Source organism: Gasterosteus aculeatus, chromosome 7, assembly GCF_964276395.1.
Source record: "Gasterosteus aculeatus chromosome 7, fGasAcu3.hap1.1, whole genome shotgun sequence".
In the NCBI taxonomy this organism is placed as follows: Eukaryota; Metazoa; Chordata; class Actinopteri; order Perciformes; family Gasterosteidae; genus Gasterosteus; species Gasterosteus aculeatus.
Genome location: NC_135694.1, coordinates 2559202 through 2578247, shown reverse-complemented (window position 1 = coordinate 2578247; position 19046 = coordinate 2559202). Strand labels below are relative to the sequence as shown.

Sequence of the window (19046 nt, the reverse complement as noted above, 5' to 3'; positions counted from 1 at the left end):
TCCCCACATTTCTTTCAAGCAAAGTTTTTTATGATTCCTTTTTTTATATTAATGTAATTAAAAAAAGATAAAACGTGGGACTTTTGTGTTTTTATGTACAAGCAAAAAAAAAGAAAGTTAGGAAAAACTATAAACATAAAATAATCCCTGCACAATAACACTGTAAAAAATAAAAAAAGAACAAAAGCAACACCTCTAGTTTGCAGCTCCTTACTGTTGTAACAAGCTCACATGCGCACACATACACTTTCAGACACACACAGCGCGTCAGCGGGTTTCGTTTAGGTGAATGGTGAGATTTAGAGTTCCAGGGCACACAAAGCAGCCCACATTCTCCTCAGAGGGAATGGGAAATACCACAATGTGCCAAATGAACACACAGTGTCCTCCCCAAGGGACAGGGACATCTTTGACAGCATGCAGAGCCGCGTTCGTCTCCACGATGGTCCAGTGTGTCGACAGGGCCGCTTCACCCCTTTCTTCGCCTCACGCGACGACGCGAAGGCAGTCCAACGCGGGGAGAGTTTACTCATCACTCGCCTATGTTCTTAGTTGTCCAGGGAGCTTTTGACATCACTAGTGTGGAGCTGAAGAGAACAGCCGACCTCATGGCTGATCACACTGCTGGTGTTTGACTGAAGGTATTTGCTTTCATAAGCTTACGCAGTAGCAGATGTGCAGAGGACCATTTAAAATCAAGAAAGATGGGAACAAAATATACTTTAAAAATTAAAAAATTTTGGATTCAAGTATTTACCGTTTTTTGTTTTCTATTATAAAAAACAAAATGATTGTTATCTTATAACCGTCGTTATTAACTCAAGTCTAAAATGTCAGACATTGAAACGATTTGCAAGTTAAAAACATGCATTTCTTTGTTAATAAATTAATCATTTTTCCTCTAATCAAACTTTTCACCCTTCATTTTGCTAAATTTTGAATTCAATTAAAAAATATATATATTTGATTCTAGCCAAATTTAAGATAAAAATAATATTTTTCTTTCTTCAAAAAAGCATTTGTTTTAGTACAATATCAGATTCTGATAGAAAGCAGCAAGTTTCGACCAAAAGGAACATTTGAACACTAGTTGGGTCGCAACTTAAACAAATTTGAACAAAAAAAGTCAAAATGTTTGATGTAATTAAATACATAACAGGTACAGAAACTAACCGATTTTCTTTAAATGAGCCAGAAAGCAGTTTTAAAACTAAAGGCTGCTCGCTTGCTTTGATGCGGTCTTACTTCCGCATTACTTTAGAAGTAATATTGCAATAACTTTCAAGGTGTCTTCAAGGAGGAACAAACATAAAACAAAAACTACCACGACACACACACACGCACACACACACACACACACACGATCCAGGCGTTCAGCCAACTCTCGAGTGCACTTAACGTCCTTTTCCAAAATACTTTCCGTACAAAAAGCAGTCCTGAGTCTCGTCAGTGGAATGAGCGCTCCGTGTGGGACGCTCGCCATTTAACACACCATCGCCTCCACCAACACAAGCACTGGTCCTTCTCCAACCAACCACACCGCCTTTCACACACACACACACACACACACACACACACACACACACACACACTCAAATTTTTTTCCCCGTTCGTGAAATTGTTGTCGGCATTTCTGTAGCTGGACGTAAGTGGAACGGAAACCCTTGTCATGACAGAAAGGTGTGAAGGTGAAGAAAGAAAAGGAGGAGGTGTCGGGCTATGAACCCTCTGCCCCGCCCCGCCGCCGCCGTCGTCCTCTGCTTCGTCCAATCAGGAGTAGATTGTGATGACTTCGCTGCCTCCGCCCCTCACCAGCAGGACGCGCTCCAACCCCTCGGTCAGGACCTCCAGGAACTCCATGTCTGGTCGCAGAGTTAAGGAGCGTTTGAGCCGAGTGTCCGCCGGGTGGATGAGGGACAGACGGGCGGAGTTTGTTCGTGACGAGTCGGTATACAAAGAACCTGTTGTGATGCAACGAGAAAGTTCTAGCGGTTTTCTTCTTTTGAGTGTTAATAACAAGAAAGACACACTGGCTCTTTATCCCGCAGCACCTATCGGCGGCTTCACTAACAACCCCCCCCCCCCAATTACGTGACTTCCACGGCGTTGGAGGATACAGTTCTCGTCGCCCTCCGTGTTGCGCGGCGGTCCGGGCATGTTGAGCAGGACGAGCCGAGCGTCGTGGGACTTATTGACGATGACCTCGTTGAGCTTGACGGCGGTGTGCATCCGCCTGACGTTGGAGTGGTCCCTGCGTGGGGGGGGGGGGAACCAGATTACCGACGACTTCTTAGAATGAACAACAGAGACGGAGACACAGGGAGAGACAGCAGAGACTCACGGCCGCATGCTGAGCATGTCCCTGAAGCCCTCCGGCGTGGAGCAGCCAGAGTGCATGGCTCTGTGCTGCGACGACTTCTCTTTGGTCCAGGTCATCTGAACGCGCCGGTGGTGCTCGGCGCTGCCGCCGCCGCCGCCGCCGCCCGCCGCGCTGGTCGGCCGGTCTCGCTCGGCGCCGTCGGTGTCGTCGTCGTCGTCCGAGCCGATGCTCGTCAGCCGCAGCATGGAGTTGCGGTCCTTCACCAGCTGGGCCTGGTTACGCGCGCGGAGACACAAGAAAAAAAAGGTTCGGTCTCACCGCGTCCCCGCTGCGTGCGTCAGAGCCGGACACTATTTCCGGGTCCTTAAGGATGCCCGCTGAGCCGGTTGTGTGATGTCATCAATTAAAATCACACCACACAACAGACCTGAAGGAGATCTGCACATTTACAGTTCTACCTGCGTGAGTCTTCTACACCTCTGCTCTCCCTCATAAAACACAACACTCACCCGACATGCAACACAAACCACGGGCTACATGATCTCAGCTATCCGAAATCCACAGGGACGGACGTGAGACGAGACAAATAGTAACGAGAATTAGAGGATGTTTCTGTTACTGCAGGTTAGAAGTACATTTATTAACTCAATGTATGCTAGATTGAATCCTTCGGACAAAGAGCCTTAAGAACTGTAAATGTCGTACAAGCGCGGACTGAGCAGCCGGAGCGCTCAGTCGTTCATTTTGTTTGTATTCTTTAACGAGGTCAAAGGCTGGAGGACACCAGAGGACGGCGTTTGTGCAGTGAGGACTCACGCGTTCTCCCCCAATTGTTTCTGGTGCCTGCATCGCCCAGAGACATTCAAGCTTTTATTGTCTTGATCTGAAAGATTCACTGATCTTTAAGCACTGCTGCTACTCTGCTACCAGAAAACTTACATCGTCTAAACTCCAGCGTGGCCGCTGAGGAGAAAGACACCGACGTGAGCTTTGATATTAACGCTGAGTGGGAGATGCTGTTATTTATGAAAAGTGAATGCATTCGTTTGTGAGCTTTGTTTACATCATTACATCTGGTGAAGATTACCGACGTGTCCTGGTCTCAGACGGGCGCATAGATAATATTTGATCAGGTCCTTTCTTTCTTTTAAGTCTCTCTAACGTTTGGTTTCAGGCTGAAATCAATGAAGAATATCACAAGTCTCTTATTTACTTCCTCATTAGAGGACTTTTCTTGGACGTTAGATCACATGTATCAGACGGTTTCTGTGATATTTGGAGTCCCTGGAGCTTTGGTTCTAACCAACAAAAGGACTTAAAAACGGTCTCAGGACCATCGTCTACCTTCTGGATCCATTACCACTGACCTCACCTGAGACCTTGTAGCTCCACCTGCCTCTGTCCTACTGCTGCTGCTACCACGGTTTTCCTGATAAAATGATGCACGACAATGACAAACAGATCAGACGCGTTTGCCATTGCTGATCCGTGTATTACGACCTGAGTGAACGGAGGACGCGACGAGCGCTCGACTCCAGTTTACCTCTTTCTCCCGGTCCGACTTAGACAGTCGCATCTGTCGCAGCATCTGCGACCTCTGCTCCATCATCAGGGTCCTTTCGTAGGTGTACGCGCTGATATCACTGTCGTGCTGAGGGGAAGCAATGACATTGATGAGCTTTCTCACACTGTTAAGATTATTGGTTTTACAGTGTGGAGAAAAGCTTTAGATTCCAACAATTGGAATTAAATTCCAACGCTCTGGCTATCTAATGAAGAATCCCAATCTGAAAATAAAAGACGGCACGTCGATCAGCGATTAGGCAATTTGCACAAAAGGAACAAGTGTGCAGATTCTGCTCCTGGTTCTGTTGTTCCTCTATTAATCCTGTTCTGCATGTTCGGCAATAAACACGATTCAATTACGTTCGTCTTCTTGCATGTGGCAGAAAATAACAGAAAAAAAGATGCAGAGACGGTTTCCTTAACAATTCAAATGAGTGAGAATGTCCCAGTTAACCCCGCCCCCTCCTGCCCCATTGTCGCCAGAAGCCTACCATCTCAACCACTTCCACCTCGGCTTCAATGCGTAGGTGGTAGAGGAAGGTTGCCAGGTCCTTCTTCATCTGGATGGAGTTGTCCTCCATCTGGGCCACTGTGAAGATTCGCATCCCACACTTCCGCCACACCTGAGACGCAGGGAGGACTTTCAGACTAGAGGCCCTCTCCATGCTGGCGAATCATTTTAAAATGTCTTCAAACCACCACCTTGTGCTGGCGCAGCAGGAAGGGCAGCAGCATGAGCATCCCCCCGTCGTGCACGATCCACCAGACGTCGATGTAGCCCTCTGCGCAGGGCTCACTGTTGCTGGGGAACAGCGAGATGTTTTTGGGCACCAGCAGGGCCAGGTGGGCAGCCGTCGTCACGCGCACCGTGTCTGAACGGAAGAGAGGGGGCGCCGTCAGCCGGCTGGATGAAAACACCAACGGGACGAAAATAGGATGGCGTCCCCCTTCCACTCACTGATGAAGGTCTTCCAGGCCTGCGGGTCCTCGCTTTGCCTCCAGGCGTGAGGCCAGCCCATCACCACCGTGTTGGGCTTCATCCCCCCCAGGCCGCTGGACTGGATCATGTGGCTGATGCCCTCCCGCGGCTTCTGGGCCACGATGCACTGGCAGAAGCCCTTCACGCGCTCCTTGTCCATCAGGTGCTTCAGGGTCTGAAAGAGGAGACGGTGACTACATCTACGGGCCGACAACTCCCCCACCCACCCAGAGTGGAACGCCCCACCCTGAAGAGATGCAGAAACCGCCCCCAACCTGCTCGGCTGCGAGGGCCTCCCCGTAGCTCTGCAGGAAGTTGCCGGAGACGACCGTGCCGACGATGGTGAGGCCTTTTCCCGCCTTCAGCTGGCTGGCGAAGGTCAGCAGGCGAGGAGACTTGACGTGGGCGTCCTCGTCCAGTTTTAGCAGGACCAACACCTGGGGTCTGCGGGTGGGAAGGGCAACGTGTGTTAAAAGCAATAAAGAATCAATGAGCAGCTCCCTTCTGATAGTCTATGGAGTAAATAAAGTACACATTGAATTGAGTGGAATCCGAATAACAATGTTTCACTATCCTCCGTTTGCTCGTCAACCCTTTTAAAGCTTCTCTCTGCTATGCAGGCTTGTGTCGGCGTGAGCTCCGCGACACCATCAACCCATTTATAAAAAGAGCATATGTCAAAAACTAGGAAAATGTATCTGACCCAATTTAAATATTCCACATTCATGAAGGTTTCGTGTAACGGTTTGTGATTCCTAAATTTGTGCAAATTTGAGGAATAAGGCAGAGCCCAAACGTGACCACAGATGGACCACTTCCATTGCACAGGTACCAGGTGATGGATGCCGTGTCTGAGGGACGGGGTGACCGGTTGTGAGAACGAGCGCCGGTGCCGTACCTCCAGTTCTTGGTGTGCGGCGGTCCCTCCTCCAACCTCAGGAGAGCATAGCGGGCGGCACTGAGCGAGAGACCGCGGATCCCATCGCCCCACTCTTTCTCCGCTCTGATACACACACACACACACACACACACACCACCGTTGACCATGCTGTACATGTACCATCATGTGAGGGGGCAGGGATACATCTCCATAGCAACGTACCCGTGGTACTCAATGTACTTGTAGATCATGCCGGCAATCACCATGGCAGCGATTGCGTAGTACCAGGAGGATATGAACATGAGCGCCAGGCAGATAGTCATTCCCAAAAATGACAAGGTCCTGGACACAACAGGGGGACAGGTCAGTGTGTGTTTTTGTATCAGTGTGCGGGTCTGTGTGTGTGTGTGTGTGTGTGTGTGCGCGTACCAGTGGTAATAGGAAAAGCGCGGCCTCCAGTTGGGAGACCTCAGGAGAGTCTGCAGGCCGCAGGCCAGGTTCACAAACAGGTAACACATCAGGAAGAACCTTCGTGTTAGAAAAATAAATAAAAATTAGCTGGAGCACCTGAATGAGAAAGATCCGATAACCGCACGCACACGCACACACACACACACACACACACACACACACACACACACACACACACACACACACACACACACACACACACACACACACACACACACACACACACACACACACACACACACACACACACACACACACACACACACACAGTCTGTGTCTCACATTGTGAGGATGGGAGCCACTAGGTCCAGGGAGGCGATGAGGATCCCCAGCTCTGCTATCAGGGCCGTCAGCAGCAGGGCCCAGGTGGGCTCCCCGTTAGCCTTCCCGTGGCCAAACACCTGGACGCAACACACAAAAAAAAAAACGATGTGCAAGAGCAACGAGCAAAGCAGACTGGAAACGGCTGACGAGCCCAGAGGTCAATCTGTTCGTGGAAACGATCGCTCTGCAACGTGTCGCTATGGAGACCGTTGGTGACTTGGGTCCCTGTGAATACAAACCCGAAGGAAGGGGATGATGTTGTCCTTGGCGATGGCCTGCAGGAGTCGGGGGGCGCCGGTCAGCGACTGGAGGCCCGCGCCGCACGTGGAGAAGAAAGAGCCGATCACGATGACCCAGGGGCTCGGCCAGGCCAGAGTCCCCACCACCAGTTGCCCGTTAACAGAGTCTCCAAACCTGCGGGGGGCAGGGGGCGGGGGAGGGGGGCAAAACGTAAACGTTTGGTGGCATCGAAATAATCTCCCACACGTAAGAAGGACAAGGTGGGTGTTGCTGCGGTTGGGTGGAGGGGCGGATGTACTGACTTGTCCCTGAGGGCCACGCCGTCGATGCAGGCGCCAAACAGCACCACGCTGGTCAGGTCTGGGTGGACGGCGCTCAGGAAAAGAGAGACACTCGGCAGCGGAATCGGAGCAAACGCAGCCGACGGATAAGCGCCTTTGAGTTGTTACGAATACATTTGGCTAAAGTGACCCGGAACAAAAGACGAAACAGACAGAAACTGGGGAGTCGGAAAGGCCAAAAGGTTCAGAATTATCTTGCACTTTGGAGTTTGTTGTATTCAGATTGCGGGGAAACGTTTTCCCCAACGTAACATGACGGGATACAGACGATGGAGGTGGTGACGATGGCGAGGATGGTCCCGATGGGGATGGAGCGCTGGGCGTCTTTCAGATCGCCCGACCGGTTGGAACCAGCCATGATTCCTGAGGAAAAGAATATTGGGATTTTTTGAGACAAGTATATGATGCTGTACAGCTTAACGCAAGGGGGGGGGGGGGCAACGTTTGGCATTTAGAAGATGATTTCCATTAATAGCACTTTGCTTTGCGCTGATATTCCAGATGACTGGGCTGGCTTCCCGGTACTTCCCGAACCTGAAGTAACGTTACATGAAATGGTCACAATCTACAGGTCAGGTATGTTTAAAAGATGCAGAACTATCTTAAATTTACAACAAAATATTTGACAAACTTAGACTTCCCTTAATGAATCACTGAGTGGTGTTATTTATTCAAAATGTCAGCTTTGTACAAAAAGGTTAAAAATAATTGTTGATAGGTTGAGTAAAGCAAGTAGGAAGATATTTCAGAATAGATGCCTGACTCATGACAAAAGAAATCAATATAACACCTGCTGTATTCTGCCCGTCGATGATGCATGTTCATAACAGGATGCGAACAACGTTGTCTGCTATTGGTGACGGCGAGGAAGAACCAAAACCTGTACCTGTGACCGAGGGGAAGAAGATGCCCACCAGCAGCGTGAAGGAGGTGGTGACGTCCGCGAACACGTACGGCTGCTCGATGGAGGCCGGCTGCGCGTCACGGGAGGAGCTCAGGGAGCGTTTCTCCACCACGTCCCCTCGGCTGAGGTACGAGCTCCACAGGTTCTCTACGAGGACGACATTCAACACCTGCTGGTTAGGGACATGGTGGATTCGTGGTTTGCGTCGCCTTAATTTCCGGTGACCGGTGCACACTGGAGGAAGCAGACACGGTTCTGCAGCACAAAAATATCCTCCGCGTTTCATTCTAATAATCGTTCTGCTGCAGAATTATGGGGCTTCAATTTGACGCGGTCAATGATCTGCGCTCGCGTTTCGCTGACAGATTCAGTGTTTTAGCTGCGCTGGTTCCGTCTGCCGCTCATCAAAGTGCATGTTACAAGCTTTGCATTGAATGTTGTCTCTTATGCACACACACACACACACACACACACACACACACACACCTGAGATGATCCCGCTGGCCAGACCGGGGATCGCGTTGATCCGGGAAAAGTTGTTTGAGAGGAAGTACTCGTCGCAGGAGGCGTTGACTTCGGGTCCCTGGCAAAACTGCTCCCAAATATACGTGGTCTTCTCCAGCAGGGCGGGGGCGAGGCTGGGGTCAAAGGTCGGGGTCATGGTGCCGTTTTCTAGAGCGGGAAGAGCGCAGAACCTGAAGCCGTGCGTGACAGAGGATCACTCCCTTGCTTCCCACGCGTCTCCCTGCGGACGCCGCTCACCGTTGGTCATGGTGAAGTTGTCGGCTTCCTCCAGCGGCCCGTCGCTCTGCTGCAGGAAGGTTTTCGAACACTGGCCGTCACCGAGTTGGTGTCCGCTGATGGTCCGGTTCCCCAGCATGCACACGCTGCGGATGGGAGCCCGTCCGGTCAGTCGGGGGGGGGGGTTAACGGATGGGACGCCGTGGCGTTTCGGTCGACACTCACGAGAAACTGGGCGGTTTGAAGGCGGAGACCAGCGCGCCGACATAGATGGAGACGATGGAGACGATGACGCAGGCCAGGAAGATGGAGGCCAGTTTGTTGACGTACTTCACGCCCACAAACACCAGCAGGGACATCAGGAGGAGGCAGACGGAGCCGTACACCCGCATGTTGTTCAGCATGGCCGCCCCTTCGCCGTCAGGGTGCCTGGACTCAAAGATGGCCGCCTTGGGTGCGATGTACATCTGGAGGAGGGAGAGCAGGGGGAGAAGAATATTTCCTGCGCCATCGCTGGATTACGGATGAGTCCGAGAGAAATGGGGAGGGAAGATGATGGGAAAAACCCACCAGCAGGATCTCGATGGCTCCCAGGATGTACATGGCTCCGGCGAAGGTGGTGCCCAGGTAGAAGCAAAGGCCCACCGCCCCCCCAAACTCTGGACCCAGAGAGCGACTGATCATAAAGTAGGCGCCTCCCGCTGGAGGAGGAGGAGGAGGAGGAGGAGGAGAGGGAGCAGGGCGGGATGTACAAAAGAAGGAGATGTAGAGGAGGGAGAAAGCAGAGAGGAGGAGAAGAGATGGGACATAAACAGAGAGAGGGATGGATGTTAGTGTCATTACGAGGTGAGGAGGTAAAAGGGCAGAGAGGGAAGTTGATGAGAGGAAGTCGTCATTAGCTTGAAGAAATAGCATAATTCATTTATTTTATTTAATTATGATAAAATAATATTGTTTTAATTTAGCGTATTTAGGGACATTTTAGAACTGCACACTAAAGTTGAATGCTTTTGAAGACATTTGTGCTACTGATCAACTTCAGAATGCTGATGTTCTATCACCGTGTAAAGTTATAGAATCCACTACAGACCAGAGTGCAACTTGGCCTCAAACAAAAAGGTTTAGATTAGACAAACAATGAAATGAATGGTAAACAGAAAGTGCAGGTGAATGAATGAATGAATGATGTATCCAGGGAGTCAAACGCATTCTGTTAACACATCGAGCAGCGTGAACCTCGTCCAGACGGCATCAACCACCATCTGAGACTAGATGGTGAGGAAGATGCAGACTGACGGGAGTGAAACAACGTGAGATTAATTCTCTACGGTTACAGAGAGGTTTGCGTTCTACATGCAGTCATCGGAGACGGAAACATGGCACCACTTTGGACGTTCGGGATATTCGTGTGGAGGTAAAGAACCGAATATCCAGTTTGTTTTAAAATGTGTGTTCGGACAGACAGGGGAGAGGTGGAGGGAGGGACAAACAGAAACACGCATTAGAACAGATGAACTTCCGCCTCAGAACGATTGAGTCGGTCCCGTTACGTCCGGCTCACTGTGTTTCACGGAGACATAAAAGTCCTGCATCGCTACGGAAACGGCAAAAATCACAGCGAACGTGGACACGTGAGCTGTAAAAATAATGGAATGTTCAGGAATGTTACACATATTTGGGGGGGGGTGAACTATTTACAATCTGTGCCTAGTAACCTGCAGTTTACTCAAAGCGTGTCAGACTTTTCCAAGTTGCAACTAAGTGAAATTGAATATCTTTTAACATCTAGTTTGTGCAAATGTACATAAATAATTTGTTTTAAGCATTACTTTGTTAAAGCTGCCAATTTCTCAAAGAAAACAGGTTATTTGGCGATTTTGCTGCTGGAAAAAAAGGAAGTCAACGGTCTGTCGCGAGTCAGATTAAGAGATTAGCGCGGAGGAGAGTGAAAGGTGGAGGAATACCTGGAACGACTCCGTTAGTGGCGATCGCACTCATCGATATCGCCGTCAACAGCGTCTGCAGAGACACGGGGGGAGACAGGTCAGGAGGAGGAGGGGGGGGGGGGCGGTCTTCTTCTTCTTCTTCTTCGGAAGCACTCACGCAGCAGCAGCATATGAAGACGATGCAGAGGCCCTGCAGCACGCCGGCGTTTCCCACCACCCAGGTGAGCCGCAGGAAGAGGATGACGCCGAAGATGTTCTGGAGGCAGGGCAGGTAAACGCCCATGAACGTCCCCATCTGGGGCGACTGCCGGAGACGCGGGGCAAGAAGACGGGTCAGCGGATTGGGACATCGCGCGCGTTATTCATTCACATTTTCTTCGGGCGAAACTGAACGGCCGGCTCACGTCGTTTGAGAGAAGACTAAAAAGGACTTTTGTCGGTTTGATGATCAGATTTAAAAATGGCCGATCTGAAAAACAGATTAATTCCCCTTTTGCTTTCTGTTCACTCTTTATATTGCTCACAATCGTACTTGTGATTACTGTAATATAAAAACGTCGTACAGCATGACAAAGTACACCTGGGGACAGATACTATGTCGCCGTGAGCATTTCAAACAGAAAACAGCTGCATATCTTCGTATAAATGCCGCCTCCCCTCCCCCCCCGAAAAGAGACCTCAGACACCGGTGACTGGACGGGTACATTTCACACCTTGCCGGCTTTCTTCTTCTCGCCGATGTTCTCGGCCTCCTCGTGCTCCCGGGCCCCCTGCGTCAGGTTGGTGTAGTTGGCCAGGCGGTTGAGCAGAGACGACACCTTCGGCCGCGTGTCCATCTCCTCCTGCGATGTGGACAAAGAGCCGGCGTGAGGACGTCTTTGAGGCCATTAGAATGGGCCTGGATTGATCTGCCAGCGCTGTGTTCCAACCTCAAATAAGGCCAGGTTCTTGTCGTAGAAGTCGTCGTCATCCCCGCCGTGGGTGTTGTTGATGTACACGCTGGAGATCTTTGAGTTTCCATCGCCTGGTGTGCATAAGAAGGAAGGATTGCTTCACAAGCGGTCAAACCTCCCCAACTCGCAGACATGAGAGCTCTTTTATTGAAAACACGTCGAGCGGGAGCGACTGTGGGGCGAGCCGCCCTTCTCAGTCCATTTGGAACTAGAGGAACAATTACAGCAGCCTGAAATGATCAACAAGGCTTTAAACATTGATCATCTCCACATAAACGTTGTGGCTGGCGAAGGTCAGTGACTTTAAATCCGGGATCGCGACCAAACACTCAGTGATTAATCAACAGCCGCCTGAAGCGAAGCCCGACTCAAAGTCCACACGGTCACCTGACAGACGGATTAAAACAAAAGGTTTGCCCTTAACTTTCTCTCTCTCTCTCACACACACACACACACACACACACACACACACACACACACACACACACGTTCTGCCTCGGTCAGCACACACCACTGCATCAGCAGCAACTGAGTCAGCAACATCGCTTCCCTCTCCTGCAGCAGTCACGCCAACGGCAGCGAGCGGCTGCATGCGGGTCATTCTGTTAGAGAAATACGGACCTGTGATTAATGTGGTTTGTTCATATATTCTATGGATTTATGTACTTAATGGGGTGGGGGGGGGTTTCTTGGCCTTTGGCGGTGAGCGCCTGCTGCACTTGTAGATCAAGTCTTGTGACTGGGGGGGGGGAAAGGTTGACGAACCTCGTCAAGATCACAAAGGAATGTACGATTGATTTGAACCCAATGACGTGTCGGGAGGTGACGACCCCCCGGCGCCATGACGAGACGACCCCCCCCCCCGGCCACTCGCAGGGTTCGCCTTATTAAGCGGACCTCGTGGCGCCTCGGGCCACCGAAGCTCCTTCTTAGGGGGTTTGTGTCGAGGCCTTTTGTTCTTCTTCATTTGAAGAGAACACAAACCACGTTAAGAGGAATAACTAACAAGCCACCAACAGCTTGTGCCGCCTCACAACAACAGCTTTACGCTGCCTATTCTGATGGTTCCACATGAAGCTGTTTGCTGACATTTTACAACAGAAAGTAGCTGGTACATTCATCACTCATGTGAATGATGTGTAGTTGCAGTGCTAAGCTTTCAAATACTCTCCATGCAGCTTCTTAAATGTGAATATTTTGTGGGAGTTTATGGATTGATGCATATATCTTTTAGATTTACATCCTAACAAAACCAAAACATTTCAACCCAGCAGTTTAACAGATTTCATTGATAACGAACAATCTGTTTTAGTGCTCAAAAAGAAGTCGAGTCACTCAAGCAGAAAACAGTGGAAACAGTGAAATCGTGGCCTATTTGTGTCCGTGCGGTCCCAAACAGACAGACCCCACACCTGAGCTCAGCACGGCGTGCGACGCTCAGTGAGTCTGAAAAACACCGGGGCCACAGATGTGGGACGCATGCTGAGACCAATAGGCGACTCCAGTGGTGTCAGAAAGACAGACAACAAGGACCACGGAGCATGTGACCTTTCTGAGAATAGCTCTCCCCTCCATCTCTCCTCCATCTCCCCTCCATCGCCTTGGAGGATCTGGACTCTCGTTTCTCAATACAAACAAACCGCAGCATCACGGACCCTGATCGATGCTCCAATCAGATTAACCGGCTCCATTTCTATTCATGGAGGCTCATCAAACAACGCGGGGCATCCCCACTGCTGTGGAGCGCTTAAGTGGATCAGCGGCGCTAATACGGTTACATCGCTCCACTGTTCAGCCCTCGCAGCTACTCTTACAACACAGCGCCGATCACAGGGGGTCCACATCGCTGTCCTCTTAGGGTCCTCAACGTCTGCTGGTTTCGCGGCGCAGGTCCCAAGTGAAGCTGTCAAACAAAGAGTTTCACGAGCTCGATGCAAAAAAGCGTTTTACTTTCACTATTTTGACACGTTCTTGTGTTTGACCCGAATAATAAAGCCAAAATAAAGACACAATAACACACTGGACTGGACTGGAAAAACGAGAGCGAGTCAGCGTGTCCGATGTGCTGCCAGCGCGCCCGTACTCGGGGAGCAGAGCGAGCGGATCTCACGGAGGGGATTCCTCGGTTTAAACTGTAACCGCCGAATGACACTTTGTACAGAATCAGTTTACACTGGAGAGGGAAAAGGGATGCAAGTACAAAAAGTAATATATAAAAAGGGAGGAGAATCGGTGACAGACAGCAGCAAGAGGCTGTGTTCCCTTCCATGAGTGTGATAACCCATATTAGATAACTGGAGACTCCATCTAACAATTATTATGACCCCAATGACCCTTTATTCATAAAGCATTTTTATAATGATCTAAAAGAAAATCCAACCATTTATTGTTGCTGTTTTGGGGACATCTTAGATTAGTTTCTACACACCGCTGGATGGAAATCAAATGAACTCAAGTGTGTGTGTGTCCCTCACCTTGCTCCACGCTGCTGTGGTCCGGCGTCTGGGCCCCGCCCGCCGTGGTCGCCGGGCCCCCCCAGGCCTCGCTGAGCGGGTCGCTCCGGTTGACGCTCTCCCTGGAGCCGAAGCGCACGCGAGCGCCGGAGCGGGAGCTGATGTCGGGCGACGTGTCGGACAGCCCGGGGAGGTCCTCCGCCTTGGTGGGCGTCACCGTGAAGCGCACCGAGGCCATGGCAGAGTCACTTTGCAAGGGGGGGGTGAAAAGGAGAAAAAGGGGAGGGGCGGTGCGGGGGACGGGGTCACCGAATAGCTACTGGGGGCCGAGCTGAGCCGAGCCGAGCTAGGCTATCTCCCAGGAGGGGCTGAGGTACTGGCGACCTCTACAAACCGCTCCTCTGCAGCTGCAATTCGCCATCGGAGCAAAGACGTCGGCTGCCAGCAGGCATGTGAAAGAGAATTAGGGAGCAGGCCTCCGTCCGGCCCGGTTTTTAAAAAAATGTAGGGGTCGTTAAAGTGACACCAAAGTCATTCCTTCACTGTAAACGCGTGGATGTGTATGGCGGCGTGAGGTCAGCTACCGGGGGGGGCGATAAGCGCACACGCACGACGACGTGAGGGAGTCCAACGGTTCCCTTCATCCGCTGGAACGGTGACGAAATGATGCTCTTTGCTTCCTACGTCCGATGAGCACTATGGATCAGGAGAACAGGCCTGCAGCGTGTTATGGGGAGAGAGGGAAAAACAACAGATGAGTTCACGCGGGCAAAACCTGCAGTGTTTTGTGAAGAGACGCCGAGCTGCCTGAGGACGGAAGCGGGTTACACGCGGCGTGGATTCAACTCGGCTCAACTCGTCTGGATGGAATCGTCTGTACCACATGGAGTCTGCGGACTTTGCCTTGTGAGCTCCTGTGGGCAGCAGGTCCTACTCGTCGCCGGGCAGCATTCCCGATGTGTTTATGGAGTGAAAAAGAGATGCAATCGGTTTAAAAAAAAAAAAGGAGAAGGAAGCACTGCCAGTCACGTCGAGTCCACGTCACAGCGTCAACGCGCCGCCCCACACAAACGCTTTGATAAGAGAAATGATGTTTTCACATACACCATTCCTTGAATTCTTTGGGAGGGTGGGGGTGGGGGGGGGCGGTGATATGGCTGAACTGTTGTCTTAGCTCGGTTCATCATTTCCTTATTAAAAGAGAGCGGCTCCAACCGGTTGCGCCGGGGGGAAGCTGCTGGCGCTTTTCTCTCTTTCTCTGCATGCAGAGGCACAGCACACTTCCCGGGTTTCCTTCTCCTCCTCCTGCAGTCTGCCTGCCCCCCCCACCCACCCCCACCCTCGGTCCACATGCAGAGATGGACTGCGGGGGTGGAGCAGGCAGGCGGTAAACAGAGACGCGATACTCGTTTTGCTCGTTCCACTAAAAAATGAAAAGGAAAGGGTGCGGGCGTAGATATGCACGAACCTGCGGCGTCCATCCGACACAGCAGGGGGGTGGGGGTGGCGGGGGGGGGGGGGCTTCAGTCCGGCATGCACTGTGCAAAAGGAGGCTGGGAAACACACGGGGGGAGGGGGGTGTTTGTCTAGGCAAACATGTTGACACCTGCGGCCGATCAGGCGTCTCCAATGAAACTCAATGGGTCTGGACTGAGAGGGGAACCAGTTGGACACGTGAGGACGGGGACGGGCGAAGGGGGGGGGGGGGGGGGACGCTGCTATCGGCACGCTTGTTATCTTCTCCCTCGCATCCCGGTCGTGCGCTCGCCAGGTTCCCACAGTTTGTCATCATTAAGACACATGTTCCATTGTGAGGCGAGGGTGTTTCCTTTCGTCACAACATATGTGGTTACAGAAAAAACGTTTCCTCTTTTTGCACAAACAGTTGGTCTCCTCCGTGATCTTTTTGGGCTGTAACAGGTTCTGTTTTTCCTCAACTGTGATTTATTCTGCATATTAGACGATTTTTATCCTGTTCGGGTAACGTTACACAAATACCACACTGATAATAATAATAATAATAATAATAATGTTTGGGAGTTATTTATGGCTATATAGAAATAATACATATAAATATGACATCAAACCATCACCTGGGACTTTTGTTGTCCAAATACTTACTGCTCCCTCTGATGCTGCTGCAATAACTATACATAAAAGTATAAAGGGGGGGGGGGGGGTATTAGGGAGGTAATGTAACCCTGCTGTCTCACCAGGCCGTCTGTCTCCGTCCCGGACCGAGCTGCCGCATTAAACCATATCATCCAATGTGAGCCAAACGCGCCTTTGTCAGTCGGGATGAACATCCTTCCCGTTAGTCCGGCCGGTGAGTTAGCGGCGATCCCCGCGTGCTAACCGCCCGCCGCTCGGCTGCCACCGTAAGCCAATTAAGCTAGCCATAAGAATTCTGGCTTGAACCGGTCAGTGAACGCCTCCCGGTATCGATACGGGGAAAAAAAGACACGGGAGCTCGGCGTGTTTATGAAATAAAAGAATAGAATGAGGAGCAGGTGTTTCAGCTCCGGACCTCGGACGGCATGTTTATGTCCGGCCGAGGCTGCGGGGTTTTTTTTGGGGGGGGGGGGGGTGCGTCAACAAAACGCATTCGACAACCGGCGAAATTCAGAAAGGCGCGCAGTTGAATTCGGGGATAAACCGTGTGGAGTAATTAGCACCGGTGCTGACAAAGTTGTGGCTTGTGAAAATTGGCCGTGGTACGATGGAGAGCGGCGGGTCCGGCCGAGCCGTCAGTCGGGTGGGCTGAAGATACCCGGGGGTGTGTGTGTGTGTGTGTGGGGGGGGCTGTTCTCGGGTGAGAGCGGTGGCTCGGCTTCAGTTGGTGCAGCTAGCCGATGCTAACTTTAGCCCAACGGCTAGCCACGCCGACGATCAGCTCCCCGCGGACCTCTCAGCTATTTCACTGACAGCGACGAACGCCCACTGGAAATGTGGAAACTTAACCGTTAGTCACGTAAAGCGCCTACCTGGCTCAAGTCTGCCGCAGAAAAACGCCTCCTCCGTTCGGTGGTTTTCAGTCACATCTGGGAAGATTTGCCTCCTCTCCCGGGTTCTATCGGCACTTTTTTTTTTTTGTTGTCTAACCGACCGAACAAGAAAAGAAACATTCGAACGCCGTTTGCTTGCCGTCGTTATGACAAGCAGGTGGCCGTGGGGCTGCTGGGAAATGTAGTCTCTATGTGACAAATCTCCGAGGAGCCGTTTAAAAGACATTTGTGACATAAATACCAATGGGTGTATAAATGTTAAAGTAGATCAGTAGTATAAAACAGGGAGTGTCAACCCGAACGAGTATTTAGTATACTAAAATAATAACTAAAAGATGCTAAACTTGAAAAATGATGCATTGTTGAAGCTGCGGTGTCAATAGGAATATTTTTTTTGCAAAAAAAGTAGTATTAATTTTACCTGCTATTGAGACTTTTAGTTAAGTAAATTAGAGTACTTCCACCACTAAATGTCTTCCTCACCCATCAGAGTAAATGTATACACGTACCACTGAATATGTAGTGTTACGTATTTGTGCCTGTTTGCAAGACTATTTTTTTCCTTAACCTAAAGTTATAAGACATGGTGTTAAAATATATCTCGCCCTTCTGCCACAAAAAACACATTAAACGTGCAGTTGACATCTTGGCGATTTATCAAAGATTGCAGACGGTAAGCATTTGGAAATGTACGGTCATTTTAAAATCCCACAAGGAGACAGGAACGTATCAGAAAACGTTTGATAATGACAGAGAGCAACGTCTCACACGCCAAAGGAAAACGTCTCATTGGTTCATCTGGGAAAAGGATCTGACTGCAAAGGCTTCAACATAAGATTCACAAGATGTTTCTCCACCTTTCTTCCTAAATGTATCACATGTGAACGTATACACATTGAAACAACCAGATAAATTAAAAAAAAACATCAACCGGACATTTATTCCATATGAAAAACAAAATATCATCCATGAAATAATGTCGACAAACTAAACGGTACATAAAATGAAGATCAATGAGGTGGAAAACAGCCCCAGATCCCGGCTGCTCGGTCACAAGTTGGACTCCTGAATGTTTTCTTTTCTTATTTTTGCTTCACAGTCCTAATCTCCGCCTGCGGTGTCGCCTCACAGAACCGGTCTGGGCTGCTGGGTGAGCAGAAGGCCGAAGCGTTTCTTCAGCGTCACCCGGTGTCGGGAGAACTTGTCGTCCGGAGAGAAGCGAGCCGGGTGGGCAGAGCTGGTGGGCTGCCCGGCCGGACAAGTCTTCTGTTGAGGGGGGGGGGACGAGAAAAGAAAATCAGCTCGGCAGCAATAGATCAACACATCTGACTGGATCTGCTCTTTGTGGTGTTAAGTTAGAAACAAATCAATGTCCCGGGGCTGCAAATAATTATATTAATCATATGATTGATTGACTATTTTTATTGGTATGCGGTTAAAGTTAATTATTTTGAGTAAACTACTGGGAGGAGACAATGCCATTATTTTACTTTAATACATTCTTTTGAAAGACTGTCATAACAATCAACATACTTGTTGTGTATTAACTCCTGCTTTGGGCGGAACTATAGACGAGTATATCCGACATGAAGCTGCAATCTAAAACTGCATGTTACACGGTCTATAGAAAATAGGATTAGGAACATTTTAGTGTTTTCTTACAAATGCAAACGTGTGCTTAACAGTGCTTGATAAGCCACGTTATTTAAGTAACTTTCAATTGAAGACTAATAACCGTTCTACTCCAGCCAAAGGATTATGCGACTGTTGCAAGTCAGTTTTCAAACACTCTAAATTAAAAAAAGAACATTTTCAAAGTTACGTTAAGTTAATTTCAAGTAGCTAGCTAATGGTAGCTAACAGTAGCTAACCTTACTTTACAAATAACATGCATCGACGTGTACTTGGACCAGATGTATGACC

The 19046-nt window shown here is 50.0% G+C and overlaps 1 protein-coding gene across 4 annotated transcripts; it reads right to left on the bottom strand.

Moving 5' to 3' along the window:
- Positions 1-996: 996 nt before the first annotated feature.
- Positions 997-17294, bottom strand: slc12a6 (solute carrier family 12 member 6). 4 transcript variants are annotated; one of them, XR_013468133.1, is made up of 27 exons: positions 17103-17294; positions 14140-14835; positions 11642-11736; positions 11426-11554; positions 10870-11016; positions 10731-10785; positions 9337-9467; positions 8992-9233; positions 8788-8912; positions 8512-8697; positions 8008-8172; positions 7386-7484; positions 7083-7140; positions 6780-6954; positions 6499-6617; positions 6175-6273; positions 5968-6087; positions 5764-5868; positions 5141-5309; positions 4845-5040; positions 4589-4758; positions 4378-4509; positions 3864-3971; positions 3688-3749; positions 2342-2592; positions 2118-2251; positions 997-1862 (listed from the first exon to the last, which is right to left on the bottom strand). XR_013468133.1 is itself a non-coding variant. In XM_078105434.1 (27 exons), exons 2-27 carry the CDS (start codon positions 14354-14356, stop codon positions 1771-1773), a joined length of 3576 nt encoding a protein of 1191 aa, XP_077961560.1. In that variant the 5' UTR covers positions 14357-14835; positions 17103-17294; the 3' UTR covers positions 997-1770. The 4 variants fall into 4 exon arrangements, 3 of the variants coding, with proteins under 3 accessions (XP_077961560.1, XP_077961561.1, XP_077961562.1); XM_078105434.1 differs by having other exon boundaries at positions 3693-3749; XM_078105435.1 differs by lacking the exon at positions 17103-17294 and adding an exon at positions 16332-16468 and having other exon boundaries at positions 3693-3749.
- Between the last annotated feature and the right edge of the window lie 1752 nt (positions 17295-19046).

Coding starts and splice junctions, on each gene's coding strand:
- slc12a6 (XM_078105434.1), bottom strand. CDS start 14,356: ATGGCCTCGGTGCGCTTCACGGTGACGCCCACCAAGGCGGAGGACCTC. Junction 9,468..10,730: donor CACTAACGGAGTCGTTCCAG/GTATTCCTCCAC, acceptor CTCCTCCTCCAG/CGGGAGGCGCCTACTTTATG. Junction 8,913..8,991: donor TTCAAACCGCCCAGTTTCTC/GTGAGTGTCGAC, acceptor TCCCATCCGCAG/CGTGTGCATGCTGGGGAACC.